Source organism: Helobdella robusta, assembly GCF_000326865.2.
Source record: "Helobdella robusta unplaced genomic scaffold HELROscaffold_1, whole genome shotgun sequence".
Lineage (NCBI taxonomy): Eukaryota > Metazoa > Annelida > Clitellata > Rhynchobdellida > Glossiphoniidae > Helobdella > Helobdella robusta.
In genome coordinates this window covers 4,856,562-4,879,620 of record NW_008703570.1, presented here as the reverse complement: position 1 = coordinate 4,879,620, position 23,059 = coordinate 4,856,562, and the positions used below count along the sequence as shown (strand labels likewise).

The window sequence follows — 23,059 nt, the reverse complement described above, 5'->3', positions numbered from 1 at the left end:
AAATTATTAAAAATATTTCATTTTTAATAATTAAATTCAAAATGGTTAATAAATGTTGTGTTTATGGCTGTAAATCTGGGTATACGTCAGAAAATCGTTTGGAGTCTGAGATTACGGGAAAAACAGAAAATCACGTTTCATAAATTTTCAATTGATGACGAAGAATTAGCAAGAAAGTGGTTGAAAAATATCGCGAGAAAAGATTTTCATCCTTCGCAACATACCAGGATTTGTTCGAAGCATTTCACTCCAGATGATTTCATCACATCATCTCAGGACAGCAAAATCGCTCGTCAACGCCGAAACAACAAGGATACGTTTTAGATAAGACTTAAACCCGATTCGGTTCCAACTATTTTTTCTAATCATTCAAAACATATGTTGTGTGAAAAAATTACATCAAGATCAGATAATGCGCTTCAAAGCAGTAGGAATAATAAAGAAATGGAAAGACTCGGAGAGTTGGAAAGAAATTTTATGGAAGAAGATTCAATCGTAGGTCTGAATCTTGAAGATATTAAAATGAAATTAGAGAAAGAAATAACTTTTTCTACTGAATTTATAATTAAATTCATAGACAACAACATGGTACCGTGTTTCCTCATTTATAAGACATCCCTCAAATATAAGACCTAGCACGTTTTTTGTCTATTTTTCTAATATAAGCCCTCCCTCGAATATAAGCCCTCCCTCGATTATAATTTCTAGTATGAATCAGCTGACAACAACAAAAAATTCTGTCAAAACCACACCGGAAACGTCAACTGCTGCAAGATTTTTCGTTTTTCGAGGATCTTTCGTTTTTCGAACTGTTTTTCCTCCTTCAAGCATATCCTGAGGTTACAAAGCTGTCAAAGTAAGGGTTGTTTTTTCTATTTAAATAAACTATTTTGTACATTTTGCCCATATTTAAGATGAGTGGCAAGAGGAAAAGTTACTCTGTCGAATACAAAAAAGGAATTGTGGAAGAATGCAGAGATCAAAATATTACTGCATTTTGCAAAGAGAAGAAGTTGGACGTACGAATGGTTAGGAAATGGCGAGCACAGTATGATGATCTCAATCAAAAGGTTGAAGATGGGCAGGCAAAAAAAAGAAAATGTGGCTCTGGAAATCGTCCATTCTTTCCAGAGTTAGAAGACATCATCTTTGACTGGATTGCTGAGAAGAGAGAAAACCGTATGGTTGTGCGCAGAGCTGAGATTCAAGCTTTTGCTCTCGAGATGGCTCCTACACTTGACATCCCTCCTGAGGAGTTCAAAGCTTCAAAATGTTGGCTGGATCGCTTCCTTCAGCGGTATGAACTCTCACTACGAAGATCAACAACACTGTTCAAGCTTGAGGATAAAGAAGCTGTCAAGAGAGCTCTCATGTTCAAGTCTTTCATGGATGGTTTGGATTTTTCAAAGTATCAGCTCTCCAACATGATTGCTATGGATGAGACTGCTGTTTACATGGGTCAGGACACTCAAAAGACAGTCGACTTCAGAGGAGCTTCATCAATTTATGTACCATCAACTGGATATGAAAGTGCACGCGTCACCTGCATTTTGGCAATTCGTCTGGATGGGAAGAAAGCTGCTCCACTTCTTATTACCAAAGGAAAGAAAGAAAAGATTGAATGCCAGGGAGGAGTTTATGTCTTGAAATCAGAAAAGGCATGGAGTACGCAGAATGTAATAAGAAAATGGGTGGACCTTATGCTGCCACTTGTTTTAAGAGGAAGTCAACGAGGTCTCCTCATTTGGGACTCTGCAAGCACTCATCGTGCAAAGGATATGAAAAACTTCTTGGCAAAAAGAAGGGTTGATCAGGTTATGATCCCAGCAGGGATGACTGCTTACCTCCAGACCTTGGACATTGCAATAAACAAGCCTTTCAAGGATTACCTCAGACTTGAAATCAATGATTATATTGAGAATAGGATGTCAAGGAACAAAAATAACAACTTCGTGAAGCCTAATCTGCAGGAGGTAGTCTCTTGGGTAAGGAATGCATGGGGCAAAGTCATTGATAGCTGTGTTGCAAAGGCTCTGAAAGCAGGGTACTTGGACAAAACATCGCCATTTGAAGCAAGCTACATCGCAAAACACGATAGATTTGGACCTATGATACAGAAGGAGCTGGAGTCAAATGAAATCTTGGCTGGAATTCAAGGTCTTGATCTGGAAGAAAATGATGATATCCCAGAAGATGATGATCTTATTGTATTTGAATAAAATATTATTGTATTTGGGAAAAATAAATGATGTCGAAAAAAATTGGCATAATAATATAAGCCCTCCCTCGAATATAAGACCTAGGGCAATTTTTGGGAAAAAATATTCGAGGAAACATGGTATTACTAAAAGTAAAGGTTGTTGAAGATCATCATTTATCTATTAGTTGTTCAATATTAGTGACACCTGAGTTTCATTAGTTTGTAGAAGTGTGGAATTTCATTATTTAAAAATAGTGATTTTGATTTTAATGATATCAAACTGGCTTTTTCTTCATCAAAAAATTCAGACTATTCAAAAATGGCAGATGATATTGTTGACCAATTCAAATATCTTTACGAGCCTGAAAAAACAACGCTTGATTCTATTTATGTTGTTGCAGGATATATTGCTAGATCTATTTTTCATAAAAATAAATGTGCACATTGTCTGGAAAATTTGGCAATAAATTCATATTTTGAAATCGAATTGGATGATGATTCCAGAACAACATATTTTGATCTAATAAATCTTGGGGACAAAAAGACCATCATCATGTAATTTTCATTTTTCTTTGATATGTTGGAAAGCATTTGAAGAATTAAAAAACAATTATATTTTACTACACAAATTTCTCTGTTTTAAACCAGCAACAATTATTTGGTGATATCGTAAATAGATATAATGACAATAATGACTTGGAGAATGAATTTCCAGAATTTTGCACCACAGGGCATGATCTCAAACAATTAATTTCAAATGTATTTTTCAGCATTGTTGCAAATAATTTAATTATATCAATTACAGAAAATGCAAATGAAAAAAAGACTATTTATTATAAAAAAAAAGAAAACTTTGTAAATTACAGAACATTTGAATTTATTTTCATAATTATATATTTTTTTGCAATAAATAATGTTTTTATTTTTTTAATAAATGTTTAAAATATTTATCGTTTTAACATGTTAATCGTTTGTTCAAAGTATTAAAATATTTAAGAGTTGCAGAATTAAAGACGTTTCAAACAATTAATTTCAAATGTATTTTTCAGCATTGTTGCAAATAATTTAATTATATCAATTACAGAAAATGCAAATGAAAAAAAGACTATTTATTATAAAAAAAAAAGAAAACTTTGTAAATTACAGAACATTTGAATTTATTTTCATAATTATATATTTTTTTGCAATAAATAATGTTTTTATTTTTTTAATAAATGTTTAAAATATTTATCGTTTTAACATGTTAATCGTTTGTTCAAAGTATTAAAATATTTAAGAGTTGCAGAATTAAAGACGTTTCGTTGTTTACTTTATGTGTGTAGTATAGAATGCATGGCCTCAGTTTGGGCATGTGTAAATTTCAGTTTCCCGTCTAGTATCTATTATTTAGGAGTCTATGATTTACAGCTGATGTAGATTTGTGCATCTCGGATATAACCTTGTGCATAAGAAAAATTAAATTAAACGTTTGCAACATATCTAATAAAATGAGTTCAGGTAAGGAAATCCACACAGACACTATTTGCTTGTGTAGGCAAACCATAGCACAAACTGAATCATGTGATGTGTAGAGCCTATTATAAATTATCATTATTCTAGATTAAATATTAACAATTTTCAGACTATCAGTCTATTGATTCTATTCAATATATAATATATATTCTTTTGATACTCCATCTTCTATATTTATATTATAATTATATATATGTATAATTTTTATAATCTTTCATGATTTATTTATAATCATAATATTAAACTATATATCCAATTTAAGTTTTGCAACACAAAGGATAATTTCATATGTATTATGTACAGCACACACATATATGTTTAATTTAAAATTGTCTGATTTTTGGACAGACAGTATGAGTATTCATACTCGAACCAGGCAACCAGGCCATCAGTAATCGGTTTAAGATTGGTAATAATATCAAACAAATTGATATAACAATGATAGTCATTTTTTAATTATTAAATTATCAATCAAAATCAAATCATTAAGATATGTTGTATTATAAATGTAATAACTACCAACCAAAGATACTTTTTACATTCGGTTCAGTACCTGATTTTTCACAATTCAAGCAATCTATTGCCAACAGTACAAATAATAGTTTTGTAATCATTTCTGCAAGCACGAAACCAGCCTCAAAGTTAAACTAATTATAACGAGGAAAATCCTTGCAACGACTTTTTAGCAACTCCTTTTAGCACTGAAACCATAGATGTAGCAATTATGTGATTTTTTTGTTCTATTTTACGTACATATATATACATATATATTGTATATATAATAGATCGGTCAGAGATCGTTACGATTCATATGACACCAGAAAAAACACTAAGTATGCTGAAATATTTTCCAAATGAATGAAAAAATTATATTAATGAATAACTTAAATAAATGAAATGTTTAAAAAATGAATGAAATTATTAGTAAACTGTAAAAGTGCAAAAATATTTAAACTTGTTAATTAAATTAATTAGAAATTTTACGAAAACTGAAAAACAAATCAATCAATTAGCTTATAAAGTGCTATTTCTGCAATGTTCAACAGCGCTCCTCAATGAATTTTGAAAACAGATGGGTCTTGAGATCAGCTCTGAACTTTGCAAGTGATGGAGAAGTAGTCAGAGAAGTAGGTAGAGAGTTCCAGAGAAAAGGACCAAAAAAAGCAAAAGCAGATTTAGCAAAAGAGTGTTTAACACGAGTTAAGAAAAAGCGAGAAGAAGAAGACGATCGTAAACCGGGGCGTTTAGGTTCAATTAATATATCTGATAAATACTTAGAAAATAATTTAGATTGAAACTTATACATAAACGTGCAAATTTTAAAAATTATTCTATATTTTATAGGTAGTCAGTGCAAGAGAACAAGATATGAAGATATCTGAGAAAAGAAAGGGGCACGAGCAACTAGACGAGCAGCAGAGTTAAAAGCTTTACTTAAAGGATAGAGTATAGAGTCAGGAAGACCATAGTAGAGCGAGTTACAATAATCTACTCTAAATAAGACTAACGAAGTAACAAGAAGGAGAAGAAGGAGAAGAGAAGGATCATCAAGAAAAGGCAAAAGTTTTTTTATTCTACGTAAATGAAAGTAAGAGCTTCTAGCAACACTATTAATCTGAGAAGAGACATAGTAGAATCAAAACCAAAGCGAATCAAAATCAAGACTCTAAAGCGCACTGAAAATGAGCGCATATGCGTTTGAGGGCCAATATAGGTATTACTGAAAAATTGTCAGATCTCCACCAGCGAAAGAATTGATTTAGATTAAATTTCAGAAAAAATGGTGATGAAAAGATAAATGATTCAGAAAGAAAGACGAGCGGCAAAAAAATCAAGGACTTCGATCAAAAAGACTTAAAACTCAGGTTAGGTTTGTTCAATATATAAGGTCAATTATAAAAAAATCTGGTTATTGGTCTATAATTATTTAAATCGCTCACATCCAGATCTGTTTTTTAAGAATAGGTACGACTATGCCGTGTTTGGCCATTTTAGGGAATTTTCCTGTACTTAGACATAAGTTGATAAGTTTTGTTAAAAATCTGGAAAAGAGGAGTATAATTACTTTTTCTCGATTGTAGCCACTACTAGAGGCATTCATTCTAACACACAAAGGTATACCTTGTGAAATTTAGAAATTTAATATTTGCCAACTGAAATGTGGAGTAATTTTTCATCAATTGGATGGAAATAAATTAAAGTTGCTAAACGCCTTTTTGATGAGCATCAAGAAAGGAGAATATTACAATAAGTTTTTACGCGTTGAATATGCTATCGCTACGTATATAATAACAAGCATGCCAATTCTTCTACATAATTTTTTTAGTCTTTATTATTGCAGCTCTGACATACGCAGAACCACTTACAATGTTACAGATATATTGTCTGAATATCTTTTATTATGTTCTTCATATCTTCAACCATTGATTAATATAATTATACTATATAATTGCCAATTATAGTAATGATACTATATAACGAGATATACTTTTAACGTTTTCTACCTATTGGTTTATTTGCTATTGAATAATAAATAAGACAGCAATAATTTATTTGAACAAGGTCTGATTTAATTTTTTTATAACTTCGTATGCGCGTTAAACATGGATATATATATATATATATATGTATATATATATATATATATATATATTAAACGCGATGCTTATATTATTGTTATTTAATTTTTTATTAAGATTTTCTATTTTTCTTATTAATTTTTAATAATTATAATTTAAATTAAAAATAAGAACACCAATATTCATTATATAATTATTTATTAAGCGTCGTTTCGAATTTTATAATTCATCTTCAGGCAATTTAATATTAATTCAAATAAAACATAACAATAAACTGTCAGATGACGTAATAAGATTTGAGCGCGAAAGTAACGTAACGATTAAAGTTAAATAACGTAAGTAGTTAAATTAAGTATAATAAACAATTATTTTGTAATATAACATAATAAAATATATTATATGTGCAATATTATGTTAATAATAATAATAATAAATTAAACATTTCGTGATGAAGGTAAAATAAAATTGGAATAAATTTGTTTGTTCAAATTAGGTTTATAAATATTAATAAATAGGGATTCTAAAATTTGTAGTCTGTTAAAATTAGTGTCTTTCATTAATATTTTAGTATTATCTTCTAATATTTTGCGGGATAATTGCTGGTTGTGGCAGTCATGGTAGTGTTGATTTGGAGCTCCGATGTTCAAATGGCAGGTTAAACGGCGTGTCAGTTTTGTGGTAGTCATTCCAATATAAGAAGATGGACGAAGCCTACAGTCTTCGTGAGGACATAGAAATTGGTAGATGACGTGGGAGTGCTGTGTTGTTGCTAGTTTAACGTTGGGACTATTTTTTATTAGTTGTTGTTGCGACTTAAAATTTTTATAATAAATAAGAAGGTTTATTTTTTCATTAGAATCAACTGGATGGACTCCTTTTTTAATGATTTTTCTAATTATATATTCGTCTTCTTTATACGAAGAGCTCATTAAGTTACGATAAAATAAAGTTAATTTCACTGTCGGTATTATTGTTTGACTTGTTGTTATTGTTATGAATGGAGTTTGCGATAACGAGGTTGTCATTGATTGTGTTGTTATCATTGTCATGATCCACATGGTCATCGTTATTGTCGCTGTTATTGTTGTTAGAGTTGGTAATAGAGTTTGCATCATTGTCACCGACATGATCAGCAACAACGTCGTTGTTTGAGTTGTTTACATTACTGACAAGATTATTGGAAATAACATGGTTGTCGTTGTTGATTAGGTTATCGACAATGACTTGTGCAATAGTAACATGGTTACCATTGTTTTCGTTGTTATTTATGTTATCATTATCATGAGCATTGATAATACGTCTATCATTATTGTTCGTGTTATTATCACTTATATTGTCGTCATTGTTTGTGTTGTTTCTTGTGTTGTTGTCAGTGTTGCTTGTGTTGTTATGGCTGTTATGATCGATAGAAACGTGGTTATCATTGTCGGTTACATTGTGATTATAACTTGAGTTGTTTTTAACGTTTTCATTGTTATCATTTACCTTAATATTATTATTTTGAATCTTTCTAATTTCATTGGTCATTATTTTATCTATTGTTGAATTGTTAAAATTATTGTTGACAAGGAATTGTTTTATTTTATCGAGTTCTTTACGAAATTCAAGTGGTTCAGAGCTGTGTGAATATGCCCGTCTGACATACGATATTATCACACTATTCTTATACCGATCTGGACACTCGCTATTTCCTTTCATGCATATCCCGTTGTTGGTTGGTTTGACGTAAACAGATGTGCGAAATGTGTTGGGTGTTACCTGATCAATTAAAATATCAAGATAGGTCAATTTATTGTCATTACTTTTTTCCACAGTAAATTTTAAACATGAGTTAAAGTGAAACAATTTATTCAGCTGTGTTATATCTCTCTAAAATTTGGTTAAGACAAATATATCATCGATATATCTACAATATACGAGAGGTTTACGATAACGCTTGAAGATTTTGTATTCAATTGTTCCCATATAAAAATTTGCGAACAAGACTCCCAGTGGAGACCCCATAGCTACGCCATCGGTTTGCACGTACATGTGTCCAGCGGGGCATACAAACGGTGACTGCTTCGTGCATATTTCTAACAAACGTTTTAGATCCTCTTCTCTAATATCCAAACATGGAGTTGTATCATCGCGATATACTCGATCAAGTATGGAATATGCTTAAATGAAAATTTGTTACCAAAATTTACTGATATATATATATATATATATATATATATATATATATATATATATATAATCATAAAGTCACCTTGACAACTGTGTCGTTGTGCTTGGATATTTTGTTTTGCTGCAAAAGATCATAAATAGTTTGGTTTATTATTTTCACTGTTTGCCTGTGAAGCATTATGTCTAAAGATACACGTTCGACCACTAAAGGCATCAAAAATGGTGTTAATAGCGTTACATGCTGTTTTTGTGATTATGTTCAGCCTGCAGAAAGTGTACCTAAAGACATTCTGCCTGCCATGAACATCTGTAGAAATCTCAGATACATTTGCGATGGTTGCCTCAGGTCTTTCGATGGTTTGAAAACATTGACCAAACCAATTCTGGATAAAAATGATGAAATAGAATTGGAAATTAAAAAGATTTCTGAACATACAACCGCGTTATGTAAAGATTTTTGCGAACTAAAGCAATTGGTAGTAGCAAATGGTGATAGGTTGAACTAGATCAACAGCGTCGACAATACGCTCGATAAATCATTTGACAATTTCAAGCAGCAGATGAATGAATCTTGGATTGGTATAGTCAAACAGGGTATCGATGCGGTTAAAAATGACGTCAAGGTTGTGCAGCGTACCCTCGAAGTGGTGAATACTATCAAAGAGAGAGAAAACCACGTCATTATTTTCAACTTAATTGAATCTAATAGAAAGGACAATGATTCAGTTTCTGCTATTTTGCGCTTTCTCACTGATAACTCTATCAAGGATGATGATATTTTAAGAGTCCCCAGACAAGGGAGGAAAATTGATGATTCCAAAACTCCACGTCCAGTTATTGTTAAATTCGCCAGTTTTGTCATCAAAAACAGAGTCATGCGTAGTATTTCGAAAATTAAGTCTCTCGAGGGTGAATTCAACAAAATCAAAATCAGTCATGATCTAACACGTGATCAGCGCGTTGAGCTGCGAGAATTGATTGCCGATGCTTAAACTAAAGAAGCTATAATGATGGCCATTTTTTATACCGAGTGAGGGGCCAAGTGGGACGCTGGAAAATAGTAAAGCTTCAAAAAACTGCAATCATTTAGTATTAAATTTTGGTCTTCTTAATATAAGGTCTGTTATAGCAAAGTTTAATGTTGTTTATCAATTGTTATCTGGTGGATTGGACATTTTCCTTTTGTGTGAAAAGTGGCATGGTTCTCCTGAAGATCCTTCTATTCAGTTGGCCATGCCGCCAGGTTTTAGTTTCTTGCAAGTGTTGAGGCCTCATGATCCTTACCATGGTGGTCTTATTGTTTTTTTCAAGAAGATGTTCAAGGCCAGGAAAATTGAAGTTCCGGTTTTTCAGACCTTCGAGGCTATTATAGTTGAATTTTCTTTTGAGCGTCGCAAAGTTTTTGTTTTTGGTATTTACAGACCAGGTTCAAAATTGGTCACATCTTTGTTTTTTGGTGAGCTGACATCGGTGTTGGAACATTTATTTGCATTGGGTGATGGTTTGATAGTGGCTGGGGATTTTAACATTCATATTGAAAGGCCTGGTGATACACACTCAATTAATCTGCTTGAAATATTTGATTCGTTTCAGTTAACAAACGTGGTTAATGAGCCTACCCATAACTTGGGTGGCACACTTGATTTAGTTGCGTCCACTCCTGATACTTCTTTGTCTAATTGTAGAGTGGATCCCAGTGGTGTTTATTCAGATCATGGTCTGATTAATGTTTTATTCTCGGTCAGTGTCAGGCTACCATTGACAACAAGGCGGTTGGTACGCTCTTGGAACCGTTTGGATACACATCGTTTTAAATCACTAATTTTAAACTCTCCAATCAGTGGTCCGTTTGATAGTGATGACGTGGATGATGCATTTGTGTTGTTTGATCGTGAGATGAGGAGGGTTGTTGATGAAGTGGCTCCACTACACTATGTCAACTCTAAACATGTGCCATTAGCCCCTTGGTTCGACGGAGAGTGCAGGGATTTGAAAAGGCTATGTCGCAGATTAGAACGGGCTTATCGAAACAACCCAAGTAATAAAAATAAGAATATCTGGCGACAAGCTATTAAAGATAAATATTGCTTGTTTGTAAAAAAAAATTGTTATTAGAAAGACTTGGTGGAATCAAATAGTAACAAACCAAAACGTCTTTGGAATGCCGTTAACGGTTTGCTTGGAATGGAACAGGTAATGGATGTATCAGAAGTTGATCATAGTTTTCTTGACATTTTCAAGTTTTTCAAAAGCAAAATTGATGATGTTCGTAATTCAACCAATCATTGTGATGAACCAGCATTCACTCCATGTGATCTTGATGAAGAATCTTTTTCAAACTTCTCGCCCTGTACTGACAACTACATAAAAAAAGTCATTTTAGAGTCTCCATCAAAATCTTGTTTTCTTGATTGTGTGCCCACAAAAATTCTTAAAAGATTTGTTGATTTGTTTTTACCGTTTTTAACGTTTTTCATAAATTTGTGTTTAAGTTCTGGCTCATTTCCATCAGCGCTTAAAAATGCTGTTGTTACACCGATTTTGAAGAAGAATTCTCTTGATAGACATGAGTTAAAAAATTACCGACCTGTATCTAACCTTATGTTTTTGTCAAAGTTGGTTGAAAGAATCGTTTTATCAAAATTTGCTTCTCATTTGAAAATTCATAATCTTCTGCCGGTTCACCAGTCGGGTTATCGTGTGTTTCACTCGACGGAAACGGCTTTAATTGATGTTTCGTCAAGGTTGTATTCATCAATAGACGAACAAAATGTGTTATTGCTTGCTCTCTTGGACATGAGCTTGGCGTTCGATTGCGTCGATCATGCATTGCTTCTCAAAAAACTGAAGCAAACATATCGGGAGTCGTTCACAAGTGGTTCGTGTCGTACCTTGCTGGTCGTACTCAACAAATTTTATTCAAAACAAATTTGGCAGCTGTCGATGCTTTGTCATACGGTGTACCACAGGGTTCCGTCTTAGGTCCCATTCTCTTTTTGCTTTATACAGCAGATGTCTACACAATAATTGAGTCGTACAATTTCAGGTTTCATGCATTTGCTGACGACATCCAAATAATAGCCAACTCCTCTCCCTCGTCGTTTGGTGATGTGGTCGATGATTTAGTATCGTGTTTATCAGCCATTGATGTTTGGATGATGGGGCACAGATTAAAGTTGAACCAATGCAAGACCCAGTTTTTGCCTGTGGGTACATGGCAACAAGTGAATAGAGTGGGTATCAACACTATCAGAATAAAGGAATCTGTCATCGAATTTTGTGCGTCAGCACGAAATCTTGGATTTATTTTTGATACAAACATGACAATGCAATTGCACATGAAGATGTTGTTGAAAGAATGTACTTACCAATTGAGACTCATCACAGGATCTCTAAATATGCATACATTGCAATGTTTAATTCACTCGTTCATTCACTCGAGGATCGATTATTGCAACAGTTTATTCTACGGTTTACCCAAAAAGTATGTTGCACAGTTACAATTAATTCAAAATCGGGTTGCCAAGTTGTTAACTGGTGGTTCATATTTTGATCATGTTACTCCTATTCTCTTCAATCTTCATTGGTTGCCCGTTCAACAAAGAATTGTCTTCAAAATTGCCCTACTGGTGTATAAAAGCATTAATGGATTAGCGCCGAAATATTTAATGGATCGAATTGTTCCAAGAAATGCACCGTTACAGTGTCAGAAGTTACGGTCAAACGATTTAGATTTGTTAACAATTCGACAAACTCAGCTTGCTGTTGGTTGAAGAGATTTCGCTGTTATGGAACCGAAGATTTGGAACAGTTTGCCGGTTGACTTGCGAAATCGTGGGTTGTCAATTACTGAATTTCGAAGAAAGCTAAAGAACCATCTTTTCAGACAAACTTTTCATGATATGATTTGATTGAAGTGAAACATTTAATCAACTTTTGCATTAGCACATTTAATCAACTTTTACATTGTTAGCGCCTTTGAGAACAATAAAGGGCGCTTTATATATAAATAATCTAATAATAATAATATAATTATATCTATGGTGGATATAGAGCTTCTCCTTTCTCGGGCCTTATCCTTTCAGGACATTGACGACTATCGACCACCACAAAACCCGATCATTGTAGTAGTTGAAATGTGGTGATATTTAACAAGTGACACATGTAATTACTATATACAATAATAACAATTATTACATATATATCCATAGTGTTAACTTGATTTTATTGTAGCCTGACACAAGTAGTTATCATTTTTGGCTATCACGTCATTTTATTTCTATTATTTTACTCAAGTTTAATATTTTACTAAAGTTTAATTTATATTATTTACTTATTAAATTTGAATTGACGAAATAAAAATTAACTAAAATCCAAATAATCTCGTGAAACATATACAATTATTGTCAAATAGAACTGTACAAAACGCCGTAGAGATGAAGTTAGAAAAGTCTGCACCATTGTAACAAAAACTGAAAAATTGTTACTCTCTTAACCTCCACCAAAATTTAAACATTATTTTGAGCTAAACTAATTGATATTTCGTCAGATTCTTGATAAATTTAATACAGCTTAAAATTTTCAAAATTTAGTTTGTTATAATCTTGTCACCATTCAACTAAAACAACAATCACAATTACCGTCTTTTAGTTTGACAAATCTAAAGTTGAACTTCACTTATGGAAATAATTTTTTCATTGTACAAACAAAATAATTTCAGTTGCATTTATCAGTTCTAGACATAACAAACAAAACCTATGAAAAACCATTGATTTTGTTATGTTTATAAACAATAAAAATTGTATTATTCAATGATTTAAGAATCGCTATATATATATATATATATATATATATATATATGTGAATGTATAAATTATATATATATATATATCTGTGTGTGTGTGTATAAACAGAGTATTTGTAACGCACTCTTATCAACGTTAACAAAGACCAAAATCGAAAATAAACAATATATATACTATGCATATATGCACGTTTATTGTACATAACAGATTATCCTTTAGAATGGAGTTCCATATGTTTCCTAAGCGTTTCAGCATTGGCGTACCCTCTGGAACAGACATTGCAGACATACGGCTTTTCGCCGGTGTGTATTCGGATGTGCTTCTTTAAATGCTGACTGAAGACGAATTTCTTGCCACAGAAGGAACAAATGTAAGGTTCCTCCCCCGTGTGAATTTTTGTGTGGCGTTTCAAGAGTTCCGGGCGCGAGAATTGTTTACCACATTTGCTGCACATGCACCTTTTTTCTCCCGTGTGTATCCACATGTGACGTTTCAAGCCTTCTGAGCTTACAGAATGTCGATTGCAAATGTAGCATTGAAAAGTTTGTTTTTCGACTGTATCGTTTGCAGTTTCCCTTTTATGAACAACCTCTATGTGGTTCCTTAGCCTTTGAGAGGTTTTACATAATTTGCCACAATGCTCACAACAGAATGTTATATCATTATATTTTGGTTCATTTTCTGAAATTGTAAAAATAAGGTGAATAAATTTATAATGTCAAAATCACAAAGTTCATAATCCTAAAAGTATCATATAATATTACTTGAACTTAAGTGTTCATTTTCATTTTCGGATTCTGTTTTCATTTCAGTTTTTAAATTTTTCAGATTATTTTCTGGATCTTAAAAATACAAGGTAGTTAAAAAATTTAAGAAACAAAACTTGAAATTAACAAAAAATTGCATTTCTGAAATTGGCTTGTAATAACATTAGGAGCATTTCGATGCTTAAAAGGTGTGTTTGAGTTTACAATAAGTTGATAAAACGTGGTTTTAAAAATATGGCTCAAAATGACATGAAAAAATAGCTTTATTAATTACAACTGATAGAATGACCTGTACGAAAACGTAAAAGTTATTATAAAATGTAAAAAACCTAGCAGTGAATCTTCTCCATAATCATTATTTAAATCATTTGATGACTGTTCTGTCCCATTTGAAATCAGAACAGTTACTGTGTCATTATTCTTCCAAGCTTCACATATATCTGTTAAGACAATCAACTTATTGAGAAATTCTGATGTAGTACCATTGTCTGCCAAAGTTTCTAAGTTATTGCAAATAACTTTTAACATGCCTTTACGCTCTTCAGGCAAAATTTCTGTGAAGGTTATTGAGGTCTTAAGGCTAGCTTATTTTAAAATAAGAATAGAGCTTGAAACCAGTAAAAATTAAAATGCAAAACCTCACGCTAAACAGGACATAAAATTAATGAAAATGTGAAATTTTCTTTAATTTCAGTTTCTTTGATTAATATTATTAAAACGTTTCCATTAATTTTTAAATCTAATTTAACAGACTTGAACTTGAAAATGGCATACAACTGTTAAAAAATAATACTTTTTTGCAAATTGAAATACAACATTCTCAAATGCCACCTGGTGAAAGAAACGGTTATATGCTGGTGAATTGAATGCAAGATTTGTTGTAGCGCATCATTATAACTAAGCCACAACAAGTGGGTTCACTCAAGTTTAACATAAATTTTTTGAGAGTAAGGTTGCAAAGACTCAAACAGCTGTTAATAGCTGACACGACAGATATACGGATATCAAATGCAAAACATCTTGCTTAGCACATAATGTTATGTAAAACAGTAAGTTATGAAAAAAATGATTTAGAATATATTTCATTTAAATTCTGATGAAACAATCAACAATATTTTTTAATGCAGGCATTAGTTATGAATTTGTTAACAAAATAATGTGTTTTTTCTTTAATTGGACAGCAATAATTTTGACCTGCTAAATTTTTCCCATCAACCGATTTCATTAGTTTGACAGCCTAAACCTGCCACATTACATGCATCCCTGTTTTACACATAAAAATAACTCATCTTCTCACATCTAACATTTTTACCAGTTGAATATTATTACTCTGTATAGATACAATTTTCATTAATTATTGCGGATGCTATTCCAGTGATTTAAAGTAACATTATTTCTCATAAAATTAGATCAAGAATGGTGTTACATCAATTGCTAAACTTAATATCAAAACAACAAGAAATCTGATCTATGTCAAGAATAGTAGCAGCACGTTTTGCCTTCTATTATTTTCCTCTATTAAAATGTTTTACTCAGGGCATTGAACCAGAACTGAACCGTAACCGAAAATTGTTAAAAACCAAAATTTTGCTTGGAACAAAAACCATAACTGAACCAAAATATTGTTTGCTAGTTTAACCGAAACCAAGACCAAAATAAATAACGGTTTGATGCTAAAAATTTAGAAGAAAATATTTTTGTCAAATTCAGAAAAAATAATTTTTTATATTTTAAAATTTCGTCTTTTAAAATGCTATGTTAATTTTTATTATCTTTGAAAATTTGTTATTCTCTTTTCGTTTGTTTTCCGATTGAGTTCGCCGATAATTTGAGTAAGAATTGACACGTGAAGAGAAATCCAATATAATCTTCAAAATTAGAGATCAAGTGCGATCATCTTCAAAATTTTGAAGTACCAGCTACATATTTGTTTTTAGATTAAAATTTATCCTCAGAGACTGCAGAAGTGGTTTCAATGAAAACATTTAAGAAGATATATTAATAATCAGAGATAATTTTCATCTTTTTAGAAACAATCTTATATTATTATGAGCGATTTCAAAATATCTTTGCAATGATTGTTTTAATTTGTTGAAAAAAATATTAGAAACGTTTCCTTTTATACTGACGACATTTAAAAATCATTTTTGTTATTGATTTCTTATTATTCACAATATAAAATTTAATTTCAATTGGCATTGTGGTGATAGTTGGATTTCTGTGTGTCCGCTACATGCGTTTAAGAAATTATGTTTGAAAAAATAAAGTTTCAGAGCGAAAAGGAAAACCAAAAAACTCAATATTTCAGGAACAAAAACCGGAACCGAAATCGTTTTTCTGATTGAATCGATACCATAACGAAAAAATTACGGTTCGATGCCCTGGTTTCACCAGAACTAAAAATGATTTGCTTTTTTAATTTCATGGTTGAACTTTCATCCCTTGTCACTTTCACCCTTCAGACCATGGAATAGTGCTGAAGAAAGTTTTATCCAATAAACTTTCTAGGCTAGATGTTTTGCCCCAAAAACAAAACAATTAAGATGATAATGCTTACAATGATAATAATTGTGATGATGATGCTTACAATGATGATATATAGTGGCTGACTTGAGATGTTAATTAATGTATGCAGTATTTGGCTGACTTCACAGAAACACAATTTTTCTTAATTTAATAGGAATAAATTGTTATAATATAATTAAATAGCATGTAAATATACCAAAATTGTATTAAAATAATGCAGTATATCGAGACAAAATCACAAAATATAGTGGCTGAAAATATAGTCAGCCACTATATATTTTGTGATATCGTTGCAATGTACCACATTATTTTAATATAATTTTTGCTTAAATACATATTATGAATAATTATTCAATTATATTGTAACAATTTGTTTTGATTAAATTAAGAAAAATTGTGTTTTTGTGAAAAGTCAGCCAAATACTAGGTATATTAATAAACATCTCAAGTGAGTCACTATATTTTGTGACATTGTCGACGTACCACATTATCTTAACACAATTTTTGTTTAAATACCTATTATGAATAATTATTCAATTATATTATAAAATTTTGTCTCAATTAAAATTTAAATTAAGACAAATCACGTTTTCATGAAAAGTCAGCTAAATACCGCATACATTAATAAAAATCTCAGGCAAGCCGCCATATATTTTTGTGATGTTGTTGTAATAAACTGCATTATTTTAATACAACTTTTATTCAAATGCATGTTATTAATAATATATTAATTACATTAGAACAATTTGTTTTGATTAAAAATTAAGAAAAATTGTGTTTCATTATCTTCCGCAAGCAAAGCAGCCAATTAGTCTTACCCTTATTCTTATTAATTTGGTTTATTTGATTTTCAATTATTATAAGTTTTTTTACTCGTCTAAGTCTAAGGTCAACAAATGTTCTCTAACCCCTACCAAACCCTATCCTATCCCTTGACACTAATCAACTCATAATTATTACTAAATACCATTATAATATAAACTTAAAATTATTTCAAAAAATTATTCAATTTACTATACATTCTATTTTTCAAAATAGATTAAAAAAGCTAAAGGTTTGCTGATGAAGGTTTGCTAGATTTTCTCAAGTGTTTTTTTTGCTTTGTATTGTATATGTATATATATTTATTTTTACAATATTCTATAAATTCTACCAAATGTTTGGCGTTAATGTTTGTAGTTTGTTTTTTAGATTTTTCTCACCAAAGTTTTTTGGAAAACGTTTAGTTTATTAAAATTCAAAATAAACTTATTTTCTAAATTTATGCTGCTCTTTGTCAAAGTGAACATAGATGGAAATTAGATGTCAGGTTTGTTTATTGGCTGGTCCGTCTTCGTTGGTTTCCTTTTCTTCATCAATAGCATCATATTCTTCTTTGTCACTATTTACAATGCTAGTTTTTATTACTTCTTTGTTTTCATTGTTGATTAAGCGCCGGGTTGGGAGTGAGGTTGTTATTTTTTGTTGTATATTTATTTTGGTTTATTGATGTCAATTATGACTGCTTCTGCAATTTTATAATGCATGTAGTTGGTGTTCTGGTATATTAATTTATTGTTGCTGTCGAGGGTTTCACGGCTTATAGTGATTGAGTGTGTTGAGCCCAAATGAGATTTGATAGCACCACTCTTGTTTATGTGTCGTAAGCCTTCTAGTCAGTGAGGTAGTAGTAATCCCAATATATGAGTCATGTTGACAACTACATGCTTCTTAAAATTGCAGATCCCTATATAAACTAAATCTCACTGAAGATGATTCATTTATAATCGAAATATGGCCTTATTAACAGCATGAATTCGAAAAATAAGTTTATTTTGAATTTTAATAAACTAAACGTTCACCAAAAGACTTTAGTGAGAAAAATCGAAAAAAACGAACTACAAGCATATTAATGCCAAACATTCGGTAGAACTTATTTTATAGAATATTGTAAAAATTATGGTCTATTACCAACATATATTTATTTATATATTTATAATTTTTATAACAGCTTAGACACTACATAGATCATCACAGCCTAGGTAAAGGTTAAGGTACATTTGTTGGCTTTAGTTAAGTCCATAGAAAGAAAGATAATCTGCCAGTGACAACTTAACTTACTTGATTTTATTTTTATTGAGTTTATTTGCAAGAATCCGTTACTTTTGCATAATGTAAGTAAATATAACATTCAGAAAATTTTATTACAAAATAACTGTTAATAAAAGTTTCGAGCAGTACCTAAATTAACCTCCATTGATGAATTTTCCGGACAGGCACCAACAATCGGCGGAAATAGTAATCCTTACGTGAAGTCGAACAAGGTACCGCGACTGACGAAAATATACGAGAACTGCTAAATTTAAGCTCAATAAAGATTATAAATAGCAAAGATTAAAGATTATCATTAAAAATCGTTGAAGCCAAAAAATAAAGTTCATTGTTTATTTATAATAATTTTCTTAGATTATTTATTTTCATAGACTTTATTTAAACAGAGATATAAATTTTTGATCACATATATGGAATATAACATGTAGAAAGTTACATTATATATATAAATAAATATATATATATGTTTTTAATAGAAATAGTATGGATTAAATATATAAATAATAATAACAAATAATAACAAAGTTTAAAGTGGTTCAGTAGACTAGCATCTGTGTATGAATCACTACAAAATACATTTATAGTATCCTAGCTTGATTTTAAAATAGTTGAATGAATCCCCTGGGACAATTTTATCGCTCAGCTCGTTCCAGGCGTTTACCACCCTGCTGCTAAAGAATCTTTGCTTTATTGAATTTTTTGTCTTCTTGAAGAGCTTGTATCTATGGCCTCTTAAACCTTTTCTTTTTTCTAGTTTAAAGAACCTGGTGAACGGTGTTTCTTCTTTTCCAGTTATATATGTCTTATTCAGATCTATACATCTTTCGCATCCTTCGCATCTTCTACTTTCTAGTGTTGTTAATCCACCTTCTTTCAGTCAATCCCTATAGTCTAATTTTTCAACTCTTTCGATAATCTCATATACATAGAACATTATTATATGGGACATTACGCAATTTTTCTGCCACCTTCCATGAAGTATTCAGTATCTTCGTTTTTAGTTATTGGCCAAAAACCGTAGATAAGTCAAGCGTACAATACTTTCGCGCAGGAGTGTAATTTGTAATTTCACTAACAATATAAACCGCCGCTAATCAGCATTAACAGTTTACGCCACCTACAGCTCGGCACATGTTAACGAAGACCTGTACCATAGACTTCTCTATAGTATGGTATATTTTATAGATGTTCATGGCCTGTACATGGCTATCTGGTATTAATCCAAATGGTCTCCTTCCATGGTATTATTTATCTGTTACACTTCAAGTTCACTCTACAATCATTCATCCCACCACAATAGAAATCAAGGACAATTTATCCTATTTCTAAAATAAAACATTTTTCATTACCAACAGATTATCATCTAATTTCAATTACAGCTATTTTTTCACATTCAATCAATCAATCAATCAATCAATCAATCAAACAATTACCTTACAAAGCGCTATTTCCGCGATGTTCAACAGCGCTCCTCAATGAATTTTGAAAACAGATGTGTCTTGAGATCCGCACTGAACTTCGCAAGTGATGGAGAAGTAGTCAGAGAAGTAGGTAGAGAGTTCCAGAGAAAAGGACCAGAAAAAGCAAAAGCAGATTTGGCAAAAGAGTGTTTAACACAAGTTAAGAAAAAGCGAGAACAAGAAAACGATCGTAAACCGGAGCGTTTAGGTTCAATTAATATATCTGATAAATATTTAGGAAATAATTTAGATTGAGACTTATACATGAACGTGCAAATTTTAAAAATTATTCTATATTTTATAGGTAGCCAGTGCAAGAGAACAAGATATGGAGATATATGAGAAAAGAAAGGGGCACAAGCAACTAAACGAGCAGCAGAGTTAAAAGCTTTACTTAAAGGATAGAGTATAGAGTCAGGAAGACCATAGTAAAGTGAGTTACAATAATTTATCCTAGATAAGACTAACGAAGTAACAAGAAGGAGAAGAGTAGGATCATCAAGAAAAGGCAAAAGTTTTTTTATTCTACGTAGATGAAAGTAAGAGCTTCTAGCAACACTATTAATCTGAGAAGAGAGAGACATAGTAGAATCAAATATAAAACCTAGACTACGAAACTTATGAGAGACATCAAGAGTTTTAGAATCAGGTAAGATAATAGGAGGAATAGTAATAGAGTGTTTAGATTTATTAAAACAAATTAATTCAAACTTAGAAGGATTAAGTTTAAGACACATAGAGTCAGACCAAACAATAATTGAAGAAAGACATAGAGATAAATTATGAAGAACACTATCGAGATTAGATGGAGGAAAAGAAGTATAAATGTAAGAATCATCAGCATATAGTTGACCAGAGAAAGAAAAGTTATTAATAATACGAGGTAGTTCATAAGTATAGAGTATAAATAGAAGAGGGCCAAGGATAGAACCCTGAGGTACCCCGAAAGTAAGAGTAGAGAAGTTAGAAGTAGAATTATTGAGAACAACAGAAGAAAAACGATTACAGAGATAAGAAGAAAACCAAGATAGACAAGAATCAGTAATATTAAAAGAATGATGCAGCAGTCTCAAGAGAATAGTATAGTCAACAGTATCAAAAGCCGAGGAAAAGTCAAGAGCAAGAAGAAGAGTAAGATTACTATTGTCACTAGAGAGAAGGATATCATTGTGTATTTTGAATGAAGAAGTTTCAGTACTGTGAGCAGGTCTGAAACCAGATTGAGATACAGGTAGCAAGGAGTTAAAGTTTAAATAGGATGACAGTTGATTAAAAACTACTTTTTCTATTATTTTAGAGATGAAAGTAATATTAATTATTATCCATAGTTAGGTCATTCATCTATCCATCAATCAAACCTTTGTTGTAGTTTAACAATATGATCTTGACATTCAACTTTTATTATTATTACCTTAAAACTATTTATAGATTTAATGAATGAATTTGTTATGCAGGTGTCATTTATTATGTCATTTATGCAGGTGTCATTTATCATGTCCTGGTTATGACATTAAACTGACCCTCACTGCCTTGTGAGTGATGTTGGATCATCAAAGGCTAGGCCCACCGCTTATAACTGTGGTTGCGTAAGGAAGGGTGTCCTGCGTAAAAACTAGCCAAAAAATAATACTTATGATGACGGAAATAACAATGGCCCTCAGTATCCGGCAGAAGAGGGTGCGAAGAATCTCCGGAGACCCAGTCCATGGGGTTGTGGTGCAAGGCCCTGTGGATGGTCTGGCTACTGGCACCCCACTCTATAGTGAGGAGGTGCAAGGCACTATAGATGGAAGGACTACTTGTAGACCAAGGGGTTGGAGGTTTGGTACCTGGAATGTAGGCACGTTGACAGGAAGAAGTTTGGAAGTGGTGGAGGAGCTGCAGAGGAAAATGGTTGACGTGGCTGCATTACAGGAGATCAGATGGAAGGGTGAGGGTACAAGGTTTGTGGGGGCTAAAGGTGGAAGATATAAGTTGTGGTGGAAGGGGGATGATGGTACGGAAGGAGTTGGTGTGATGGTAAGAGAAGAGTTGGTGAAGGTGTTGGAAGTGAGGCGGAGAAGCAATGGTGTAATTGTGGTGGTGATGGTGTTTGGAAAAGTAATAGTGAGGGTGATATCAGGATATGCTCCGCAACAAAGTAGGAAGGAAGAGGAGAAGGATAGGTTTTATGAAGATGTTTCTGACGAGATTGGGCAAGCGGGGTTGGATGAGTTTGTGGTGTTGTTGGGTGATTTGAATGGTCATGTGGGGGCGGATGCAGACGGATATGAAGGTGTACATGGGGGATGGGGATAGAGTAGAGTGTTGGAGTTGGCGGATGCACATAGCATGGTGGTGGGAAAAACCTGGTTTACAAGGGAACCAGCGCGATTGATTACTTATAGGTCAGGGGAGCCTAGGTCTATGATAGACTATATATTGGTAAAGGCCAAACATAGGAAGTATGTGAAGAATGTGAAGGCGATACCTGGTATGCTGCAGCATAGTATGGGAGTGATGGATGTGACATCAAAAGAAATGGGGAGGAGGAAGAAGGATAAGTTTGTGGCAAAGAGAAAGACATGGAAGTTGCAAGATGCAGAGGTGAGGAAGGCATTTGAAGTGAAGGTGGCTGAAAATTGGGAAAGTGGTAAGGATGGACATGTTTGGGAGAGATACAGGGACTGTATGTTGGCTACGGCAGATAAAGTATGTGGATGGACGAAAGGAAAGTGTAGGCATGGTGAGACGTGGTGGTGGGATGAAGATATAAGAAGGGCTTTGGAGGTCAAGAAGAAAAGGTTTAGGGTATGGAGAAGGAACATGACGGAGGAAGCGGAGTTTGAGTATAGGAAGGCTAAGAAGGTTGCAAAACAGGCAGTGGCAACTGCAATGACGAAAGCATCAGATAGGTTAATGAAGGAAATGGAATTTGATGTGAGTTCGAAAAAAATGTTCAAAGTAGCAA

General features: G+C 32.3%; 6 protein-coding genes across 6 annotated transcripts; 4 read left to right on the top strand and 2 right to left on the bottom strand.

Annotated features, from left to right (window-relative positions):
• Positions 1 to 444: 444 nt before the first annotated feature.
• Positions 445 to 2,219, top strand: HELRODRAFT_158884 (hypothetical protein; the record flags this gene model as incomplete). The annotated part of the gene is made up of 2 exons (XM_009010846.1): positions 445 to 588; positions 1,629 to 2,219. The coding sequence occupies 2 exons, from the start codon at positions 445 to 447 to the stop codon at positions 2,217 to 2,219; spliced, it is 735 nt and encodes a 244-aa protein (XP_009009094.1).
• Positions 2,220 to 7,224: 5,005 nt separating this feature from the next.
• HELRODRAFT_158883 (hypothetical protein) lies at positions 7,225 to 7,818 on the bottom strand (the record flags this gene model as incomplete). Its single annotated transcript, XM_009010845.1, has 1 exon — positions 7,225 to 7,818. One exon carries the CDS (start codon positions 7,816 to 7,818, stop codon positions 7,225 to 7,227), a length of 594 nt encoding a protein of 197 aa, XP_009009093.1.
• Positions 7,819 to 8,639: 821 nt separating this feature from the next.
• Positions 8,640 to 9,452, top strand: HELRODRAFT_158882 (hypothetical protein; the record flags this gene model as incomplete). The annotated part of the gene is made up of 2 exons (XM_009010844.1): positions 8,640 to 8,936; positions 9,018 to 9,452. The coding sequence occupies 2 exons, from the start codon at positions 8,640 to 8,642 to the stop codon at positions 9,450 to 9,452; spliced, it is 732 nt and encodes a 243-aa protein (XP_009009092.1).
• Positions 9,453 to 9,693: 241 nt separating this feature from the next.
• HELRODRAFT_158881 (hypothetical protein) lies at positions 9,694 to 13,149 on the top strand (the record flags this gene model as incomplete). The annotated part of the gene is made up of 3 exons (XM_009010843.1): positions 9,694 to 10,232; positions 10,302 to 10,365; positions 13,111 to 13,149. 3 exons carry the CDS (start codon positions 9,694 to 9,696, stop codon positions 13,147 to 13,149), a joined length of 642 nt encoding a protein of 213 aa, XP_009009091.1.
• Positions 13,033 to 18,834, bottom strand: HELRODRAFT_105298 (hypothetical protein). The gene is made up of 4 exons (XM_009010842.1): positions 18,779 to 18,834; positions 14,362 to 14,586; positions 14,030 to 14,107; positions 13,033 to 13,946 (listed from the first exon to the last, which is right to left on the bottom strand). Exons 1-4 carry the CDS (start codon positions 18,792 to 18,794, stop codon positions 13,474 to 13,476), a joined length of 792 nt encoding a protein of 263 aa, XP_009009090.1. The 5' UTR covers positions 18,795 to 18,834; the 3' UTR covers positions 13,033 to 13,473.
• Positions 18,835 to 21,759: 2,925 nt separating this feature from the next.
• Positions 21,760 to 22,407, top strand: HELRODRAFT_158879 (hypothetical protein; the record flags this gene model as incomplete). The annotated part of the gene is made up of 1 exon (XM_009010841.1): positions 21,760 to 22,407. One exon carries the CDS (start codon positions 21,760 to 21,762, stop codon positions 22,405 to 22,407), a length of 648 nt encoding a protein of 215 aa, XP_009009089.1.
• Positions 22,408 to 23,059: the final 652 nt, after the last annotated feature.